Consider the following 20,220-nt stretch of genomic DNA (forward strand, 5'->3'; position numbering starts at 1 on the left):
CTATAACAGCATTTTACGACAATGATTTTTAAAAATTTTAAAATCTTCTTAACAATTCAGTGAAGTTTTTATAGATACCACTGTTGGAATTTTTCAAGCTTGCTTGGTAATTTATTTTCAGATAATCACGCAGGTTGCTGGTTCAGTGCAAATAAAAACACTTCATTTCTACTCCGAGTGTCATTAATTTCCACTAATTTTATTGTCAGGTTCAATTAACTGGTGTACTTATTGAATTTCAAATTAAGTTTCGATTAAGTTTCCACGGGCGCGTTTGTAGAATATTAAATCTATACTGAACCACGAAGAAATTGTTAGGAAAATGGCTTATAGAAACGAAATTCTATGCAAAAATGCACAAAAAAACGTGCCCACTGGCACTGGTCGCAAGCTGGCCGAAAATACATAGGCTCGGCATGAACTGTGACTCAAATCTTTATTCCATTTTGCTCAACGTATTGTCGACTTCTCAAAACATACCAAGCCAAAATAAAAAGATTATTACGTATTGAACTGAAAACATAGCGTGACTTGGCAAAATAAACACAGGAAAATAGATTATGAAATCCTTAAAGAATTCCTGCTGGTTACTATGCATACGCTATATCACAAAGTGTTTATAAATTCTGATCCCTTCAACGCAACAAAGATAGATAAAGATGGCCATTGGCAATATGTCAAAATTAGCCCTTGTTCAACCATTCTCACGAAAGCGGTTTAACAGAAGGGATTATTCCGTACTTCTGTGCAAATTCTAGCACGGTTGATCATAGCTACGCCGAATAAAAGTTGCCGCAAGGTCGCGACGGAGGAGTTCAACTGTGTCGACCTCTTGTTTCGTTTACGTGTAGGACCTCTATGATCTGTACACGTAGCCCTGAAGGGAACTGAAAAACCGTTCAGACTTAAGGATCATGTTACTGTATCTAGTGTTCTTGGTTGAGAAACGAGTAATTGAAAAAATCAAACTGTTATACATCTTCTGAAATTGTAAAAAAATAAAAGAAAGTGTCGAAACTTAGAAATTATGGCTGACTAGGTTGCCGAATTTATACGGTAAGGAAAATAGGGTTGTTATAATTCTTTTAGGTTCTGGAATTGACATTCGAAGATGGATTACTATCAAGACAACACAGTCCATACGCAACGCAAAATATAATTCTTTAAAATTCTAAAAGCATCTAGGATATACCTTCTAAAGACCCTGTTATTTATCGCTTTAAAGAAATAGAATTTACTAGCTTTCACACGCTTCGTTTTCCGTTATTTTAATTTCTATACCCTTACAAAAACGACTAACAAATTCTGAAATTAATATTGTGAATGGGTTTGAATCTTCAAGCCCTCTCCCTCTTCCAGTGCAAGCTTTAACAATTGCACCTCAATAGATATCAATTTTTGGATAGCTAAAAAATTTCTATTTGAATAAAAAAATAACTGCCACATGATAATTACGTCATCATTACCAATTCAAAGAAACATCTGACCAATTTAATGTAAAAGCTCTAAAACGGAACAAATTGTTTCCTTGTCATATCCATATGGAAGTAAACAGACGATAATTGGTCAAGTTCCGCTTTCAGTTGGAGAAGTCTTGACGAAATAGAAGACCAAATTTCATGTATGGTCTAGGATCTGAAAGTATTGCAAAACAGTGACGTATAGCAAAACAGAAACGCAATTTTCACGAACTCCAGCTGTTTGGTGACGCCAATAGAATTTGGCCTCGTTCATAAACAAGCTATAACTTTTCAGAAATGTAGAAAATTCGATCAATTTTTCTATATTTACACTTTTTTCTTTTTATAAAAACAATTTTATAAGAACACGAGCCTCAAAATTGGCCAAAAGTTAAGAACAAATTAAGAACAAGCTGAGGCTGAGCTTCTGCAAATTGCAATTTTGAACTACATTTTTTCTCAAAATCGAGGATTTTTAGCGATGTGTGGGTGCTTTTTCGGTGAATATTCAAATGCGTCAGCAAATTAAGGCTGTCTCGCTCACTTTGTTGGCAAATGGGGCCTGAACACGACACTAGAGCGAAAAAGCTAGCACTCGCACTGTTTACACCCTATTAGATTAAGAATAAATTAAGAACAATCCAGAATAATTTTCGAAAAAATTACAAACAGTCAGCCTGAATTTAAATTTACTGGTTCTTATAAAAAAGAGTGTATTTTTATAGCTCTTACATACTTATTTCTAAATACTTTAAAAGAAATTCAAGATTTCAAAATTGGTTTTGGAAAACAAAATTGAAAATAATGCATGATTACAGAATGTACGTGATATATAAACGATTGCAGAAGATAAATGTTATATATCAAATAAGGGATAATGCAAAGAAAAGTATGTTAAACTAAATTACTACTCTTGAATTTACCAAGCATAATCTTACCATCAAATCATGTGCTACTACAAAAACTATTCGTTTATCCTATTTACGAACAATTAAGTACGCGGATAACACCATAACAGCAGCCTATTCATCCCTCAGGAGAAACGCCTTTTACTAGGGGAGGCTACATCTGTCAAGGGGCCTAAAACGGCTTTATTTACTTTCCATAGACGTTTGTGGTGGTTTCTCACGCATTATTCTTGAAATGTTCTGGGTAACCTCTAAAAGCCTTGTTTGGCGTTTAATTACCCAAAACTGAATATCGCATGGCCTTTTAAGGGTTTAGAACTTTTATCAGGCAAAGCTTTCCAAACCCATTTACGAGTCACGAATTTGATCAGGTGACACAAGGGTGTGCTCTTACCCAATCGAAAGATCTGACGTCGCGTTATTAAAAAGAAAACAATTGAGAAACAGAATAACGCTCAAAGCGAAGGATTTAACATATGAATGGAATATTTAAAGAAGATTAACATTTAAAACCACAAAGAAGATAAAGGGGAATAAGCAACAAAGCAAACAGGATAGCAAGTACATACGTGTTATAAGGAATTCTACATGACATAGAAGGTTAACCACAGAAGGTCACTCGCAGACGTATACGGGATTCCTATCGGCAAACGCATTATGACGTCAGCTCCAGTGGTTCAGCGGATATGTTGCGTCATCGAAACTATATGGCAAACCAAATCCTATTCATACTATTAATAGAATTTTTGCTACCCCCAGTACATGGCTAGCGTGACTGTTTTTGTTTTATACTGTATTCAAAACTAATCTGTCCATGCAGCTTAAAAAGGAAACGCACAGTTTTTGAATCGTACTTTTGAACATGCGAATACAACAATGTGTGAGATAAAACCTATATTGGCCAGTTCCGACGAAACATTCTAGCTGAATTATCGCCTCTAGTAAACCATCTATTTCTTTCATCTACAATCCCTGCCAAAAGTCTTAGAACACTAAAGTCATTTTCCAAGAGTAGATTCAACAGACCCCCTCACCTTGGGACTCATGTTGGTTTACAAAAAAGGAGTTGGAGATAATAAATTCCTCTCGTCCTGTGACTTCTATGACATTTGGAAATAGAAATATCTTTAAAAATGAAAAATACAAAAAAACACAGCGCAAATTGCTGGGCATTCAAAGAATTTTTGGCAGGCATTGAAATGACTAATGGAATAGCCAAGTCACAGAAACGGTGGCAGCAACATGCGTACAAAGCCTATGGAATGAATCTTATATAAAAAATTCAAATTAAGTTCATTTCCTTCTTACTTTTTAAACAATGACTAAACTGCTTAAAAAAAGCAATCATTACCAAGAATTTTTATCTTATTTTGAATCGATAGCAGTTATTTTTCAAAATTTAAGTCTGAGTTGGTAACGATACTTTGAAACCATAGGAAAATAATTTCTAGGTCATAATTTAAACATAGATAAAGCGGTGTGACGTATTTGTTTCAAGCATCGAGAGGGGTTCATAAAAATCCTCAAGGGCTCATTAAAAGTAAATTTCTTAATATATATTGTTTATAAATAGCATCCGTAACAGGAACGAATTCTTGTTGCTTATAGTCGAATTCCACAACAGTTATTGGGATGGCAATAAAGAAAGACTGTGTGGAACCTGACCAACAACTATTACGAACAAATGTGCATCGAAAACCATTTAAACAGCACAAATTGCAAACAACAGAAACCTATGGCGAGTACAGAGTACTTTCGAGACGTAGTTACTCAATCATTTTAAGTTATATAGGATTCCCAATCAATAAAAACATTCTTAATCCAAACTTAACATATAAACGTAACAAATAATAGTAACTTTCGAAACCTAATAGACCCCTAAGCCACTTAACATGTTCTGCTGTTGAGGTCAAGAGCCCATGACAAGTCGCTTCATATCTTGGCCTATCGCCCACGTATCAGTTGCGGTTGTCAATAGGCTGCTTGTGTTAGCAGCCAGCTAACCTTAGATAGAAGACATAGCCGAACAAACACCTGTTGCTCGTGTAGATTTTTCTTAATCAAAGACGCGGCGATTGAAAGTACCTAACAAGCCATATTACTTGGTGAAAACTGGTGAAACAAAGCTTTAATATTAAAAATGGAGCGAAATCCTCCATATATACATCTAGAACTTAAACATTCATAAGTGACGAAAAATGAATCATACTTTATCAGTTAGCTATTCAGATTCATTGCTTTGTTACGGCGTGGTGTTATATTCAGATCATACAAACATGTACACTTGCATATGTTGCTTTTGATACTACTTATCTTAACATTTGATGCTGAAGAACCTTACTTAGTTATTGCACAATCTTGTTGTTAAAGCTAAAGGGCACGCCCAAATTACGCGAGGTTTTTTCACATAAACCAAACTGCTTGTTTTCTATCTGTTTTGAATAATAGGAATAACAAGAGTAGCGAAATTCCAACACAGTTAAAAATATTAACGAGACATAAATACTTTCGATATCCTAAGACAACAAAATAATTAATAAAGTGTTAATAACATATTATAGCGAATAGGAAGAGGTGTTTTCCCTTTAAGGTTGTGAAAGGATAGTTTTGAAGCTACGAGCTTTGCAAAAATTGCTTGAATACCATCACAAAATGAAAACGCTTAAGATAGTAGTCTCCATTCCCACTCCTCCTGCTTCCCATAACAATGATAATAAATACACCAATCCATCTTGCGGCCTCGTTTTACTCTCAACCTCATTGTACGACTTTTTGAGTTCATATTCGGTTTTACCACCATAATTTTCGGCCAGATGCAATTTTTTAACTTATCTGTGCATGCATTTGAGATTTTACAAAGAATTGATGTTTGAAAACTTGTAAGTGATTTGACCGCAAAATCATTCCGAGTAAAGCTTTACCCCCTTAGTCACGAATCCCATATAAAATCTTTATCATTATGTCATCATAAATCAATATCGTGAGCAATAACATTATGAAAACTTCCAAGTACACTAATCTTGCTCCTAATCCGAATCTAAGGTTAAAAATTTTGTACAAAAGAATTTGAAGAATTGTTCAAAATGAGGCTGTACGTTGAATTTGTGAATTGTATTGGTGGAATCAAAATGGGAAAGTCTACTTCGTCTACCAAAGAGGGTGAGAGCAGTGAACGCTCATGGATTGCTATTGGTAAGGGTAGTAATTCAAAGCCTGTCACATTGACTAAACGAAGTTTCGTATTTGCCACGAACCAAACAAGGACAAAACTGGCTATATAGAATAGTAATGATAAATGGCTTGGTCATGGAGTTTGTAGTTGTCATCTCATTACCTACTTAAGCGTGGGACGCTATACGCCCATGCATCGAGGGCGTATCCCTGGTAGCAAAACTGTTTTAACAATTGACAATGGTGTGACAATTCAGTTTCTGATGAATCAAATGCTCTAATTTGCTGCAACAAGAAGATTTTCGTTAATCGATAATGACACAAGATTAATTCGTGAGTAATCTGGATACAGAAACATCGCAACCTTTGCATTGAGGATATAGGGTTAGTGTGAATGGGATGATGTACTAAATAGGTTACCACAAATCAGGAAATTCGTTTGATAATCTAGATTACATTTTGTCTGGTTAAGATTTGATCATAGCAAGTTGTAAACAAAAGTTTGTATGTTGTATTGGTGGTGATCTCACCCCGATTGAGCCCTAACGGAAAGGTGACGATGCAGATGTGTAACGCTAAATGATTAGAAGATATTTACATAACGATTAGCTGTTCTGTATTCACTCTTGTTTCCTGCAGATCCTCTACATTGCCAAAAGCTACAAGTTAGCTAAATAGAACGTTTTCCAAATACTTTAATTCTTAGTTTGGCTCAAATAGGATTTCTGGAGGTGAATCGCAAATCTAGCGTTACTCATTTCAAAATGCTATTCTGGCAAGTTTGGGGAAAAGGAAGCGTAGGCTCTGATCCATACAATATGGACCGCCTATACTCACAAGATTTTGTTACTCACTTGTAAACCGACGAAGTTCCAAAACGTGGCGCTATCAGTTTGAAGTGTAGCATGGAATCGATTCAATTTATAGAATGTTTTCAGAAGGTGGACGTCCATTTAACACTTAGCATATTTACACGTTGGTCGTAAACAGCTCACCTGGGTTATCCTTCTCCTTCCCTTACTGTTGTAATAATTGTAAGTAGCCTAACAATAATTGTAAGTAGCTATCATTTAGCTAAGGATTTGTAGAAAGAGATCGGTCAAATACAGCAAAGATGATATGCAAAGCACTGATGAGCATCCAAAGCAGCTCTGTCGGTTTCGTACATAGGGTGGCTATGGACTAAGCATTTAAAAGCAATTTTGCCTCATCTCCCTGACCCCTACTAAAGATGGAATGAAATGTACCGATATGATTTCACCTAAAGTAAAGAACGGGAAACCGGATGAAATATGCTATGCTGAAGGGGGAACAACTGATGAGTGAAAAGACAGGGAGAACTGGGAGGAACTTTTAAGAAAGACCTGAATAAAACGTGGGTAGAGGTTGGCTACAGTGCCTGCAAAAAGAGCAGCACTTCCAAAAGTTTGGTTACGTGAATGTTGGGTATCTTTCATACATCATTATACCTTTGTCTTATTTAGACATGAATTCTAACAGCTGTCAATTAATGATCATCTCACGTTCCTATATACCTGTGCTATTGCCCTATATGCAAAATTATGCATTGGAATATCTCGTGACGATGCCTCTAAGAGAACCATTGTATTTATAGATGCAGCGGTACATCAATAAATAGAATCAGTAGGAGGATTTAACTGTCTTATCCGCTTAGCTATTTGTTTGTGATTGATTTACATTACTTCTTAATACACTTACTTTTACTTAAGTCGACATATTTTGATTGATGAGTTTGACTGCAGAAACAAAATATGACGACAACAACCACTGGGAGAAATTAGATTGACATCAAGTACTTCAACGCTTGATGGTTAGTTGTTATCTTGAAAAACTGCATTCAACAAAATCATGTTTCAATCACGTGTGCTTAAAATATGTTTCTTGTTCCCTTTAATGCTGGTCACCCAAAGTGGTTTTAAAAAAATCTTTGGAAAGGTTTGCGAGTGATAAAAAATTGGCAGCAACAAAGGAAGACTTTGAGTTTTCTCAACTCAAAAGGGATTTATTCATTATAAAATCACAAATTTTCCTACTTTTTACCTTACCTTTATATATTTGCAACAGAATTGTGGTTTGAATAAAATGGTTTTACTCAAATACAGGCTCATGACACATGTTTTGAAACAGTAAAAAGATACATAGGATAAACTTGAGCACCCCTTCATTTCTAGAGCATATACATAAACTAGAGCATATACAATAAGAGCTACAATAAAAAAGGCAATCAAAGTTAATTTCTATCAAGATAATTAACATTATGAGTGCTATGGATATGTTTTGCTAATTTATGCCAACAGAAAATGTTGCGTCAAATGCATTTCTTACCATTTAATTGAATTGACTTCTGTATTTTGAAATTATCTGCCTGGACAAGTGAAGAGGCACTTAAAACTTCTTTTGTGTCTTTCTTCAGTTCTGCTAAATGTTCTTTTTCCATATCTTTTTAATGGCCACCAAATGCTAAAATTTTTAAGCAAAGATAAAGATGTGCTAAAACCAAATTCTACAATCTAACTATTCTCTTGCCCCTAGCCTTTCAACATATACTTAATGGCTACTCCACCCAAAAGTTACATTCCTCTTTTATTATCTAATCTAGTAAAATTTCATCTGCTGATAAGGAATTTGTTATTTCCTTCAGAGATTTGTGTATTGTTTTTGAGTTATGATGGTTTGAATTTTGGCAATAGAATTGAATTATGAAAAAATTGTTAGATGGTTGGCAGTGGTGGACACTTGGGGGGTGAGGGGGGCAATGGCCCCCCAATACTTTAGAGGACAATGGTATTTTGTTTGAAAACAATGGGAAATGTGACGTTATCTTATTAAACAATAGGCTCCCCCCTCCACCCCCAATGTTCGACCAAGTGTCCGCCCCTGATGGTTGGAACAACTTCTGTGCACTAGCATCATTAGAATCAAGAAATATTGATATAGAATATTTTTGTGTGATGGATTCTCTGGCACATACTTCTGATTCAATGCATAGCAGGGCAGTCAAAGAGGGAGCTGTATCCTCTCCATGGTAATTACAAACTGTCTTATATTTGCTTTATAACAGAGTACTGATTAGAAGGCAAAGGAATGGGCAACCCCACTCCTATATGAATTTCATTGAGAAAGCACTGTATGGTATTATTATATCTTGCTAAAAACTTGTTGCTTAAAAATCTGATGTTTTACTATTCCATGAAAAAATAAAAACCTCATTATCTCAAAATTTTAATTTCAAGCAAGGAAATGTATAATTTAGCTAGTTTCTTGACAAAACATGTGAAGAACATTGTACATACTAACTATATTTGTGCCTCAAAACTTTACATCTTCTCCCCAATTATATTTGCAGGACTTTTATTTACATTTATATGAATTGGGCTTACAAACATGAAGGAAAACACTACATGGCAACCTGAAAATGCAGTCTTAAGGCTTCAAAAACTTTTGATAGGCCAACATTCAGCCTGGCTTGTATCTTGCATTGTCCTAATTTTCTGGACAAATTTCAGCCTGATGTTTTTTATAAGGGTTGTTCTTCTTATGAAAGAGTGTTTAGTCAGGCCTTGCCTGCTCGATCTAGAGCGCACCCAAAAAAGTCTTGGAGAGCGATTTAAAGGGCCCCTCAAAACTTAAAAATAATATTACCATGGAGCAAAGAAAATTTGTGACATTTGTTGAATAAACTTGATCAAGCATAAACAATCTTCCCAACAGACAGCAGTATTAAGATTTTTAATCTAATAACCCTCTAATAACTACCAACGACACAGACCATCAAGCGTATTCTCTGGCAGATTTATTTGATTTTCGAGCAAGCATTAATCTTTTGTTGAAGTATTATTTTCTGTTTTTTCTTAAAAATTTAAAACAGACCTGTGCAATCAGCAATCACATTTTCATCCAAATCATCACATTGCTTTTTAGTTTTCATTTGCTTTCGTGAGTAGAAGATGTGTTAGCCTTTCTTATAGAATGGATAACGTAAAAAGTGAAATTTGCGACTTGTAAGCCATGCATTTTGATGAAGCAATATGTGAAAAGCTGAACATAACAGTAGTCATACAGACAGTGACAGTGATAAAAGCTCATCAAATGATAGCAACTTGCATATCTAGAAAAATCTGAACAATTTCGCGACGTGTTTGATCATATTTCTATATTTATATTAACATAGTGTTTGTTGCATGTTTTTTCATTTCATATTATGGTGCTTTTTGGTATCACCGTTGAATTTCTTATTTAACACTCTTACGAAGCTCTGGATATGAAGCTAACGATCTTCTAAAGCCTTAGAAGGATGCTCTCAAGAACATTTTATTTAGAGGTACGATATAGAGCGCCTAGAGTTTCTAACGAGCTCTTTTTATAGAGCACCTTCATTTTCCTTAGAGCAAGGCCTGGTGTAGTATGATTTCATAAATTTTCAGTTTGCAGAAAATCGAAATTATAGAGCAACAAAAACAATGATTAAAAACAATGAAACGATGTAGTAACCTAACTACATCCAGAAATTTAGTATTTGTTGAGATCTGACAAGGCAAATAAGCTCAATGAAGATTTGGCCACGGAGAGGGGACAGACTAGGCCCATTTGGACATTGCGCCTAATAGTAATAAACAAATACGAGAAGGCCGCACCATACCTAAGTGATCTTACATGCTGCTCTAGTTAGATAACCAGATAATCTAAAACTCACGTCGACGCTCAGCAAAGGTAAAAGCTTGCTTACCTCCAATAAACAAAAAATCCAATGTTTTCAACCATATAACTTTCCCGCCTTCAGTTTAAGGTGACTGCTTTCTATTAAGGTGGAAGTAACCACAGTATCAATGAGGAGCCATGGGATGAGAACGAAAATGTCAAATGATACAAAATTCAAACAAACAACAAATATTACTATTTTTAATAATGTTTCATTGTTTTGGTATAGTGCAGTAGTTTAATAATGGCCCTACCGTAAATTTCACGATCAAAAGAGTTTGATGCGGCAGGACAGAAATTCATAATCGGAGGAGTGTGGGGAAAGGGGATGCAGGGGTTGTCAGGCTGCATGAACAACGAGGCAACCAGTTACCGACAATTAGTACAATCTTGGCGTCCCTGGAAAAGGCACCCCCTCTATTTCAGACGGCTCGGATTTGGCAAAGCTTTGGCTCCATGGGCACGAAAACTACCTTACAAAAGTTTCCAACCATCATTTATTCATTTTCATGATCTCAGTTTTCTACTTTTACAAAACTTACTCAGATAAAATAGCAACAATTTTCAAAGCTAACAACAAAATAAATGCTAGATCTAAACCATTTGCATCACGCTAAATAGAAAAGTGATTCCCCTATCCTAAGTGAAAAAACCAGCCATATTTGTGAAAAATACTCTTTAAATGCATTGCTTTATCACCAAGATCCAATTATTGTGAACTGGAATGGCAGTCTGTCCAAAGCATTAATTAAAATATCATTCGAAAAACGATTCTTTACACTGTCAAGCTATTTGACTTAATTTTACGCCGGTAGGCCTTTTTATTTCCTTTGATTTTGTGAACTTTCTTTGCTATCTAAAGTTATTTGCTTTCAAGTCCTAAGTAAGCCTGGTATTTATTGCTTATGATGCACAATGATATTTTGAAAGAGCATCGTTTTGATGGCCTTTCAATTTTCTAAGTCGTATTAAGTCTTTATATCCAAAATTGATTTTAAATTTCCTAAATGAAACTTTGTGATAAACGAAGCTTCGACATTTCTCTATCTGAAAGGGTTGAAATATTCCTTTTATATACCTCCTTTTTTATTTATTAATACCTTAGTAAACAAAGTTGATAAATACTTTTGAGCTATTAACAAAAGATGCATTAAGGTAAAGATCGCATACTGAAGTTCGGATACAATAAGAATGTATGCCAAGACTTATAGTTTTGTAAAAGATTGAATATGAATGGTATTAAATTTTTACAGCTAAGATATGGAGTTTAAATCCCAATCTTTTATTTCTTGCAAAAAGTCCCTCAAACCCTCCAAAAATATTTCAAATTTTTACATAAAAAGATTTAAATTCCATATTTTTCGATTTTTTTTGGCAACTAAAATGTAACCTTAGCGAGAGATGTGGCTCTTCTGTTATAAAAATGCACTTTGCCTGCTAAAAGTACACTGCACGAACTTTCTGATTTCTGCAAATGCTCCTGCTTTAAACAAGGTAACAATACATTTGACCTTAGATGTGATCATATCTTACAAGGAGGTTATGATCTGTTATGCACTTATGTGAGATAATCACTGATTTGTGAGAGAAGGCCATTCCATTGCAGTGTTTTTCTAAAAGGGAGCTACAAGCCTTGAGGTTTCGCTTAATACGCTGACTAGCTGGGGATGTGCCTGCCAACAGGGTGTCATTTTCAGCTTAAAATCCCAATACGAGATTATAAAATGTTCCCATTTACGGTGCAGGTATGCCAATTGAAGATATAATGTTTTCAGGTATCATGCTTCAGTATTTTATTCAGAATAGGGCCATACATTTTTTTGGCAGCCACGTGCCCATCAGTTTTCTCCAAAGTGAACCCCAAGCTATAAGCTGTCCAAAACAGCACCCTTGCTACAGACAGACAACAGCAACAATTTTTGCAGGTATAGCGCAATCAGTGGTGATATTTCAATTTTCATGAATTCTTAAAATCATGATGTGGACAGACTTGATTTGCTTCAAATTAATAAAATTTTAGCTTTAGTTTTGTGGCATTATCAATCAGTGTGCGTCCCTGTGCTCAACAGCTCACTCTCGATTCAAATCATTGGAAGGCATGTGAAACTTTATCCAGAGCTCAGTAATTGCCAGGGATGAACAATTCCAAGATGTCCTATTAGAGGCAATGCGTGCACTAATTGATACAAATAGCAAATATATTACTTTCGTACCAGTTAATGGTTCGTGGGTGAACGTTGCTATCAATTGTACAATATCACCAATTTCATCTCCAAATACTACTCCAAAAAAGGCCGAATTCAATGCCTGGTAATTGGTATTTGTACTGCAATCGAAGATTAACATCTGTTGTTACAAATGGTCGTTATGAACGAACTTTTTTCGGAAGTGCATGTGGTTGTTTTTGCAAAAGAACGAGATTTAATGATATGACGAGTTCTTTTCGTTTAATAAAATGAGGCTGTCATTTCCAAGAATCGGATCTTGGGGTTATACTTAAATTGGCAGCACGGTAAATTGTCATTCTTCTTGATAACAATCTGGGATTTCCTCCATTTTTGACTTGCATACTTCGTGTTCAATTGAAAGATAATACACAACCGTGCATTCTAACGTGATGAAAACAATAACAGGGGACGGGGAGCAAAAGCTTTGTGACGATAGAATGTTTCCAAAGAGTTAAAATAAAGTAAATTCATAACTCAAGCAAAGTAAACTCGTCTATCATAATGTTCATAGCTAGCTCGTGTATTCGAGCAACGAATATCATGCCTTGGTTACAGAGCGTCAAGTAGGGGCCCCGGACACTCTGGAACCCAGGGTATGCATGCCTTCAGCTACGCATGTTTTCCAAAGAGCTAACCCTTCATCTAGAGTCACTCCTTCATGTCTCTTGCATTGTAAGAACACCTCGACCCATTCGAGTGATGGAGACATCTTGGGACGGGGCCTCTATTTACGGACTGCACAAAAGTCCCATCACATGTTGTATAGCATGCGAAAAACAATAGCCAGATCTCGTTCTCGGGTACTAGGGAAAGCTAAGTTATAAAAGCTTCAGTTGAAGAAAGCTAAACGTTTTTTAAGTTGAGGTCAAAGTCTTAAAAACATGGAAATTAAAACAATTCGGGGGCCCTTTTAATCGGGGCCTTCAGTTTTTAAAAGCCTTAAACTGCGTTAGGCCACTGCCTCGATTGTGCTATCTTTTTAGTTACTTGAATAAACGTTACTTCTCGAATGAAACAGAAAAACAGGAATCGGGTAACTATGTTATGAAAACAGCCTCGTATACTGTTTATTTTAACATTATGTCAGAGCAAGAGTGGGCCCTTTGTGCTGTTTGCGCGGAAGAATACGAATACAAAAAGTAGATTATTTTCACGTTGAAATGCTCAATAATTCGTTTGTTTAGAAAGGTAGTGAAGAACTACTGAAGCAGCAGTTTGAACCGTTATATGTCAAACATCGTAAAAAGACAGGAAACTTTATATTCTCTACAAAAAACAACAATATATTTTGAAAGTATATAGTGTGGAAAGGAAAGACAAAGGACTCAAAGGAACATCTTCGTTTCATACTTATTCCTTAGAATGCCCAATGTTGACGAATTCGACAAATTTTTGTCCAGCAGTTGCCAGTTTCTTACATGTTTTAAATTTAGAGATAGATAAAGTTGAAAACCGCGGCTTCGTTTGTTTTGTAATGAGCTACAGTGACAAAGGACTAAACTTGGTTTACCGCATTCCCTAATACAATATTGGTTATGAAATTTAGCCCTCTATCCTCAAAACCCAAATATAGACTTTCAACATAATACTTGCTTTACGATATTACCGAAGAACGCAACACATTTTGCATTCATCATGTAGCTGTTGCTTCACACCAAAGCAACAGATACCGAGTTCTCACTAAAGCCTACACGAACTCATGCTGCAAAAGCTCTACAGTTTACACAGAATTCTAGGTGCCCCGACAGGGGTGCAATGGGGGTGACTATGTTTGGCTGGGCAATAAGTTGTGGTTGTCCGAAAAATATCCCTAGTAAATAAACGAGTCTAACTTAGGCCCAAATATATGGAAAGTTTGGAAGTTCTGAAAAAAGTTCGGGTAGTTTTCTGGCCTGCCCAAAGTTCAAAATCAATGTTGATGAAAAGGTATCAAGGAGTCCTGAAAGGTTCAGTTTTTTTTCACCAATTATGTAAAAAGGATACTTTTATCCATCAAATTTTGTTGACACACAGCCTTCGACTAGGTGCCTATCCCAGTCCGTCAAAAATACCACGGTGCAATTCTGGTCATCTCAGATTCCACTTTCAAAAAATTTCCTACTCGCTCTAACGCTAAAAATATTCCGACCAACCTCTGTACTTCGAAAAAGTGGCCCTATTCAAAACAGCACCGATTTAAATGGCCTTATTCGTCCTTTATGAAAGCGTTGAGACCCTACTTTTGAAAGAGTTTATGCTGAATTCACGGACCTTGAAGACGATGCTTTATAACCACAAAGCATAATAGTTTATCCCAAAGTTTGTTAAAGCTCTCTTTAGACCGCCATAAAATCATCCAATGTCTCTGCTATAAGAACATGTCCCAAGCCTACACTGCAAATATGCTTTTAGCCTGCTTCTTCGAAGACAATTTGTTAACTGCTATCATGCGGCAAAGAGCCTCTGAATGGGTCACAGCTTTGGAAGAGTAGTCAGCGACAGTGGAAACAACAAGATAAAGCATACAAAAATATATGTTAAATAACTTTTTCTTACCCCTTTGACATAATTAATTTGAACTTGGTATACAAATATAAATTAGGGCAGCTTCATGTACAAATAATCTCTGGTACAAATACAAATATTTCAATTCCTTATAAAAATTTATCAAAATAGCGCTGAAGAGTCTTATAAAACTACCTTGAAAAGCGAACGCCAAAGGGCGCATGGTCCGTAACAGAATTCACAACATCAATACGAGGTCCTTACATTGTAAGGGAGATTTTGTCGGCTTTCCTTACAATTCTATTGACAATCTAAAAATCAACATCCAAAATGAAAGGCATGAGATATCAGTAACAAGATATTTAATTTTTGGGTTTCCTCTATTATCTTCATCGTAAAAGAAAACAGAAAAGGCTTAAATCGTTTCAATGACGGCATCGGGGCCTATGAACCAATGAACTGTCAATACAATTGTGAGGAAAGCTGTGTACAAAATCGATATAAATTCAGCCCTATTAAAGGACAAAGAACGTTTTACAGAACAGAACAATTTCAAATAACCTAACATTTTATTTACACTTTACGTTCCGAATTTCGACAAAGGACTGCAAGTCAACAAATTGTCTTAAAATAATGTCTTAAAATTCTCTTTCAATTAGAAATGTTTCTTTCTCAGATTCTTGTAGTTAGTGTGACGCAAAAAACCCATGCGTTTCCGAACACCGGAGCTTCAGTTATCTCTTTGTGTTAAATAATTTTCCACAGAATTGATTAAAAGTACGGCAGAGAAGAACTAATTTGGCTTCGATATGGTCCTCCAACGTACCCTGAGGAACCGCGACCCCATGACGCACCATATGGACTTGGGGGCATTCCGAAGTAGCACTGTGCCGATCCGGGCACTGGTGCACCAGCATAAACGTACGATGACCCTGGGTATGCACTGTAGAACGGGAATTCGGCTCTGTAAGCAGCAGCTTGGGCCGCGTGGAGTTGAGCGTCTGAAGTAATTGGCTGGTTAAGCTGAGCGAGTCCTTGAAAGTCGAATTTGTATGCGTAGCGTTTGCCGTGGATTTTTGTCATTATGTTTTTGTCGTAATAGTAACGAAGCGCCCTGCTAAGTTTGTCGTAGTTCATGTTCGGCTTGTTCTTGCGTTCACCCCAACGTCTTGCGACCTCATCTGGATCCACCAGTTTGAATTCGCCATTGTTGCCTTCCCACGCGATGCAAGAGCTGTTGTTGGGATCAGAAAGCAGTTCTAACAGAAACTGCCACAGTTGGATTTGTCCGCTGCCGGTTGGGTTGTTTGGTGAAGGTATGGAACCGGCGAGTGGTGTTGAGCATGTAAACGAAGTTGGCTTGCTTGGGGTCGAGCAGGTAGAATATTCTGATGGAAAAAGAACATGCTGAATTAAAATCTTTATCTAACATTAGCCACCAGCCAACCTTTAAAATTAAGAAACATAACTTCCATCTAAACAGCACTTAGAGAAAACTGGGCATGCGTGTGAAGTAAATTTCGCAAGCACTTTCAACCTCTTTTGGAGAAGACTATTCACTACTCAACCTCTTTTGGATAAGACTATGAGACAACGGGTGGGGCGATGGTGAACAATTATCTTTTGCTTTAGCATACTTGGCAACTCAATAGTGTGTGTATCATTGTGAATCATCAAAAACAGTGCAATTTGAAGAAAAACAACAATATATTACCTCCTGATGAATTCACGGAGCCCTCGCATTGTGGTTTGCTGGGAACGACAGAGTCTCGTTCTCGACAACTGTAGTCATTGCTCGATTGGAATGCACAACTTGTCAAATATTCACTGCCATCGCTACGAGCTACGGGGACGCTTCGGGAAACATTGCCTACAGTCGAACCTGGGCGTTTATCTTCTGCTGGCGTCGATCTGGGAGATCCTGTGTGAGAAAGAAAGATCGTTATTTCCAGATACGCAAAAAAATTTATAGCATTTTTCTAATAAAGGTTCAAACAACTAAAGGTCGCTAGATTAAGATTAGAAAAATGTACCCTTTAATAAAATGTATCCTGAAATAACTAACTTTTAATAATCAACGGCAAAGAGTAAGTTTTACTTACCAGAACGACTTGGGCACTGTTGGTTCATTGGAGGCGCTAGGGCACTGTCAATGTCATCTGTTGTCAGGTTTGGCAAAGGAGCTGAAAGTGAAATAAAGTTTCAATAAAACTTCCGTTAACACTACCAAACATAGGAATACGAAGCTTTAATTGGATAGCGACGTAAGGCCGCACAGCCTTGACGTCACTGACATCTACTTAGGGGACTGGACACAAATTTTAAAGAATCTGAGTATTGCATACCTTTCCTCAGGACGCAAAGATGTGCCATTAAAATGTCTCCATTATATGCTGGTGCTAGTTTCAAAAACTCATCTCTGGTCAGACGGCACAATTCCCTTCCAGTCATGCAAAACTTGTTAACATCAACATCTTTCAAGCTAAACTCCTTTATGGCCCAGTTCACCCACTGTTTTACATGGTCTTTTGTCCAGCAGTTCGGATCTATGATGACAGACAGAATTCAAATTAGAAAATTTTAGATTTTTCAAAAGCAAATATAACTGAAAACAAGAGGAATATTTTCGCAGTGTTTGGAAATTTAATGACTTGTGGAAACATTTCTTTCCAATCAGACTGCCGTTAAGCACTATTATATTAATATGAGGTAAAAATTTACGGTTAATCAGGCAGCTCCGATGATGATTACAAGCTGCGATGTAGTTGTGATTAGCGCGCTGTACGACTAGAAAATCATTAACAAAATAATCAAAGCCACCTAATTTGGTGCTGGCTTGAAGGTTTCAGTAATGATGTGATCAGCATCCCTAGGAAGTGTCCATGCTGAGGCACACTGATTATCTTCTCGTGATAAAACACTTTATAAATCACGCTACAGGAGCTGTTCTACTTTCAATAGCTGAAGTAACGAGAAGTGTTACTCTAGCTGTCAAGGGCTTTGTCCGACCCTACGAATTACGTAAGTCACAGTTCCAGCGGCGAGAAATAACACGACATGCCTTGCAAAAGGGTAAATTACGAGAGCTAGCCTGAAAGCCATTAGAAGCCCAAACATGGGGTGGTTTGGGGGGATGGTTTCGGGGGTAGGAGCTAATGCTGAGAATCTCAAAAATCTAATTAATAAGAAATTTCATGAGTGTCTCATTTCATTCGAGATGACCACTAGCTGTAGAAAATTATTTTCAGAAGGCAATAATTTTTGCTTTCTCAATAATATTTACCTGCTGGAACAATCACTCGTTTTTCGGGCTCCTCGTACTCTTGTAGAAGGGGCTTCTCATCTAGGGGTTCATAAAACGTCGGCTTCTTTGGGGCAGTGTGGAAATCATCGAAGTCGGGGTCGAGGGAGCGCTTTCTGGGCCCCCATGGATCCGATTTCATTGGCTTGCCAGTTGGAACTTTTTGATTGTCGTATGGATCGAATAGAGATTGTTCTTCAACCGAGTCGATGCTCAAGGCTTCCTAGATGACAAAGACAAAACAGAAATTTAACTCTACGTATTGAAAGTAGCGCGTTCCAATGATTGCAATAGATAATCAGTTATGAATACGGGTATTTTGGTTCTGGCAATTCGTGAAATCATCGTTAACTTGCAACAAAAAACCGCCATGACCATAAAATACTTATCGTTTCTTCACGAATACTACTTCGTATTAATTCGGAAGAGACGATTTGATGGCAGTTATAACCAAATCGTACTGTTTGATAATCAAGTAAAGGACACTCGGAAAAGTATTAAAACTACAAGCAATACTTTTATTAGGCCTGCACAGCTTGGCCGTGGGTTGAGCCAGAATAGATATAAACCAGGAATCGGGCATCGAAAAATCACATTAAATCAAATAAAACATTTTCCTGAAGAAAGATTCCTCAAATTTTCTACGATATCAAGAGTGAAGGGAGTTCCCTAACAAGCGGGAAACGCAACTTTCCTAACCCCTTCGATGTTTCAGCCAAGTAAAGACGACACGATAAGATTTTCAGGCTAAAAGAGTGTCAAAATTGAAAATAAATACCTGTGCGTAAATTGTCGGGTCAGGAACAACATTTGCTTGAGAGAGATCCGAAGTTACAAACATCTTTGCACGCGATTATCAATGTTTCCCTATGCAGAATAAACGAAGAGTTAAAACAACATAAGCGGTTTTGCGTAATGCGAAATTTCACAAGAAAATAATACATATACAGGAGATCCTTTTCTGAGAGACCTGGTTTATGTGATACGGCATCAGGCATCCATGTGCACTTCCTAATATTTACAACGGAAATATCAGTTTAAAGTTATGGCTATCCAATACCATGGGTGATGAAAATGAATGGACCTAATGAATGAGAGAGAAGAAAAAACTGACCGCGCACTGTGATCACATAGAAGTAAGCAAATTCACACGAAAAGTCGATCTGATACTAGAAAACCAGATCATAAGTAAAAAAACAATATTTGCATAACACAACTCACCGAAATATAATAATTTTTATAACTTTTCTCGAATCTGTTTTACTTGATTACAGCCAGTGGCTTACTGTGCAGTTTCTGATACTTAGAAAATTCCGCCGAACAACTTCCTTTTATACTCTGGCCATTGTGCGCAAACAAACGGTTAAGCCAATTGTTATTCAAGCTGAAAAGTGACGAACGACAAAACATTTACAATGGTCAGGGGGCGTGTCAATCCTAGCTTGTGTCAATAAGTGACCAATCAAAAGAGCCTTTAGTGGACAAAGGTCGGATTCCCGCAGTTCAAAAAAACACCTACGCCAAATTAATTTTCAAAAGTATCGTTGACATACCAAACAATAATGAACAATAGATACCGAGACAGTAGTGGCATTCTTGGAGTCTACCAAACCGAGCTTCAAGTTCAAAACATCACTGCGACGATAGAGTCAGCTCCCCAAACAACTTAGAGCAATTTTGTTCAATATTTTGTGATAAGGTTTTTGCTTTTAGGCCTATTTTCCCGTGGAAAGGGCAGAACGGTGGTGGAAGGAACAGAATGATGCCGTTAACCTAAGTAATTTTTAATGTCGAGTTGTAAATTTCGTTTTCATGATACTTCTAGAAAGGTTCAAATAATTTCTCACAGAACTCAGGCAATGAAAATTGTGTTAATTGGCAGTTAAAAACTCTCTAAACAGTTGTTTTGGGGTTTCTGATTGACTTCTCACCCTTCAAAATTATTCCTT

The 20,220-nt window shown here is 36.7% G+C and overlaps 2 protein-coding genes across 4 annotated transcripts in view; both read right to left on the reverse strand.

Moving 5' to 3' along the window:
* The window catches only part of LOC148957632 (uncharacterized), a 50,456-nt gene extending 39,423 nt beyond the window's left edge, over nt 1–11,033 (reverse strand). Inside the window, exons 1-2 of one of the 3 annotated variants that reach the window (XM_089115152.1) lie at nt 10,287–11,033; nt 7,886–8,020 (exon numbers count right to left, since the gene is read on the reverse strand). In XM_089115152.1, the coding sequence (XP_088971278.1) occupies nt 7,886–7,997 (112 nt within the window). In that variant the 5' untranslated portion in view covers nt 7,998–8,020; nt 10,287–11,033. Of the gene's footprint in view, nt 1–7,885; nt 8,021–10,199 lie in introns of all 3 variants that reach the window. The other 2 variants (XM_089115153.1, XM_089115154.1) reach the window with 2 other exon arrangements.
* A 3,948-nt stretch (nt 11,034–14,981) lies between these two features.
* LOC135684903 (transcriptional regulator Erg) lies at nt 14,982–19,649 on the reverse strand. The gene is made up of 7 exons (XM_065200599.2): nt 19,493–19,649; nt 19,050–19,138; nt 18,254–18,494; nt 17,316–17,516; nt 17,073–17,153; nt 16,685–16,891; nt 14,982–16,358 (listed from the first exon to the last, which is right to left on the reverse strand). Exons 2-7 carry the CDS (start codon nt 19,110–19,112, stop codon nt 15,742–15,744), a joined length of 1,410 nt encoding a protein of 469 aa, XP_065056671.1. The 5' UTR covers nt 19,113–19,138; nt 19,493–19,649; the 3' UTR covers nt 14,982–15,741.
* Between the last annotated feature and the right edge of the window lie 571 nt (nt 19,650–20,220).

This window comes from Rhopilema esculentum, chromosome 21 (genome assembly GCF_057945365.1).
Source record: "Rhopilema esculentum isolate cy_ngs chromosome 21, ASM5794536v1, whole genome shotgun sequence".
NCBI lineage: Eukaryota > Metazoa > Cnidaria > Scyphozoa > Rhizostomeae > Rhizostomatidae > Rhopilema > Rhopilema esculentum.

What these genes read in the sequence shown, in the direction of transcription:
- LOC135684903 (XM_065200599.2), bottom strand. Translation starts at nt 19,112, where the DNA reads ATGTTTGTAACTTCGGATCTCTCTCAAGCAAATGTTGTTCCTGACCCG. An exon ending in ACGAGTGATTGTTCCAGCAG is followed by an intron (nt 17,517 to 18,253) that starts GTAAATATTATT and finishes CTGTCATCATAG; the next exon opens with ATCCGAACTGCTGGACAAAA. An exon ending in TCTTTGCGTCCTGAGGAAAG is followed by an intron (nt 17,154 to 17,315) that starts GTATGCAATACT and finishes TTTCACTTTCAG; the next exon opens with CTCCTTTGCCAAACCTGACA.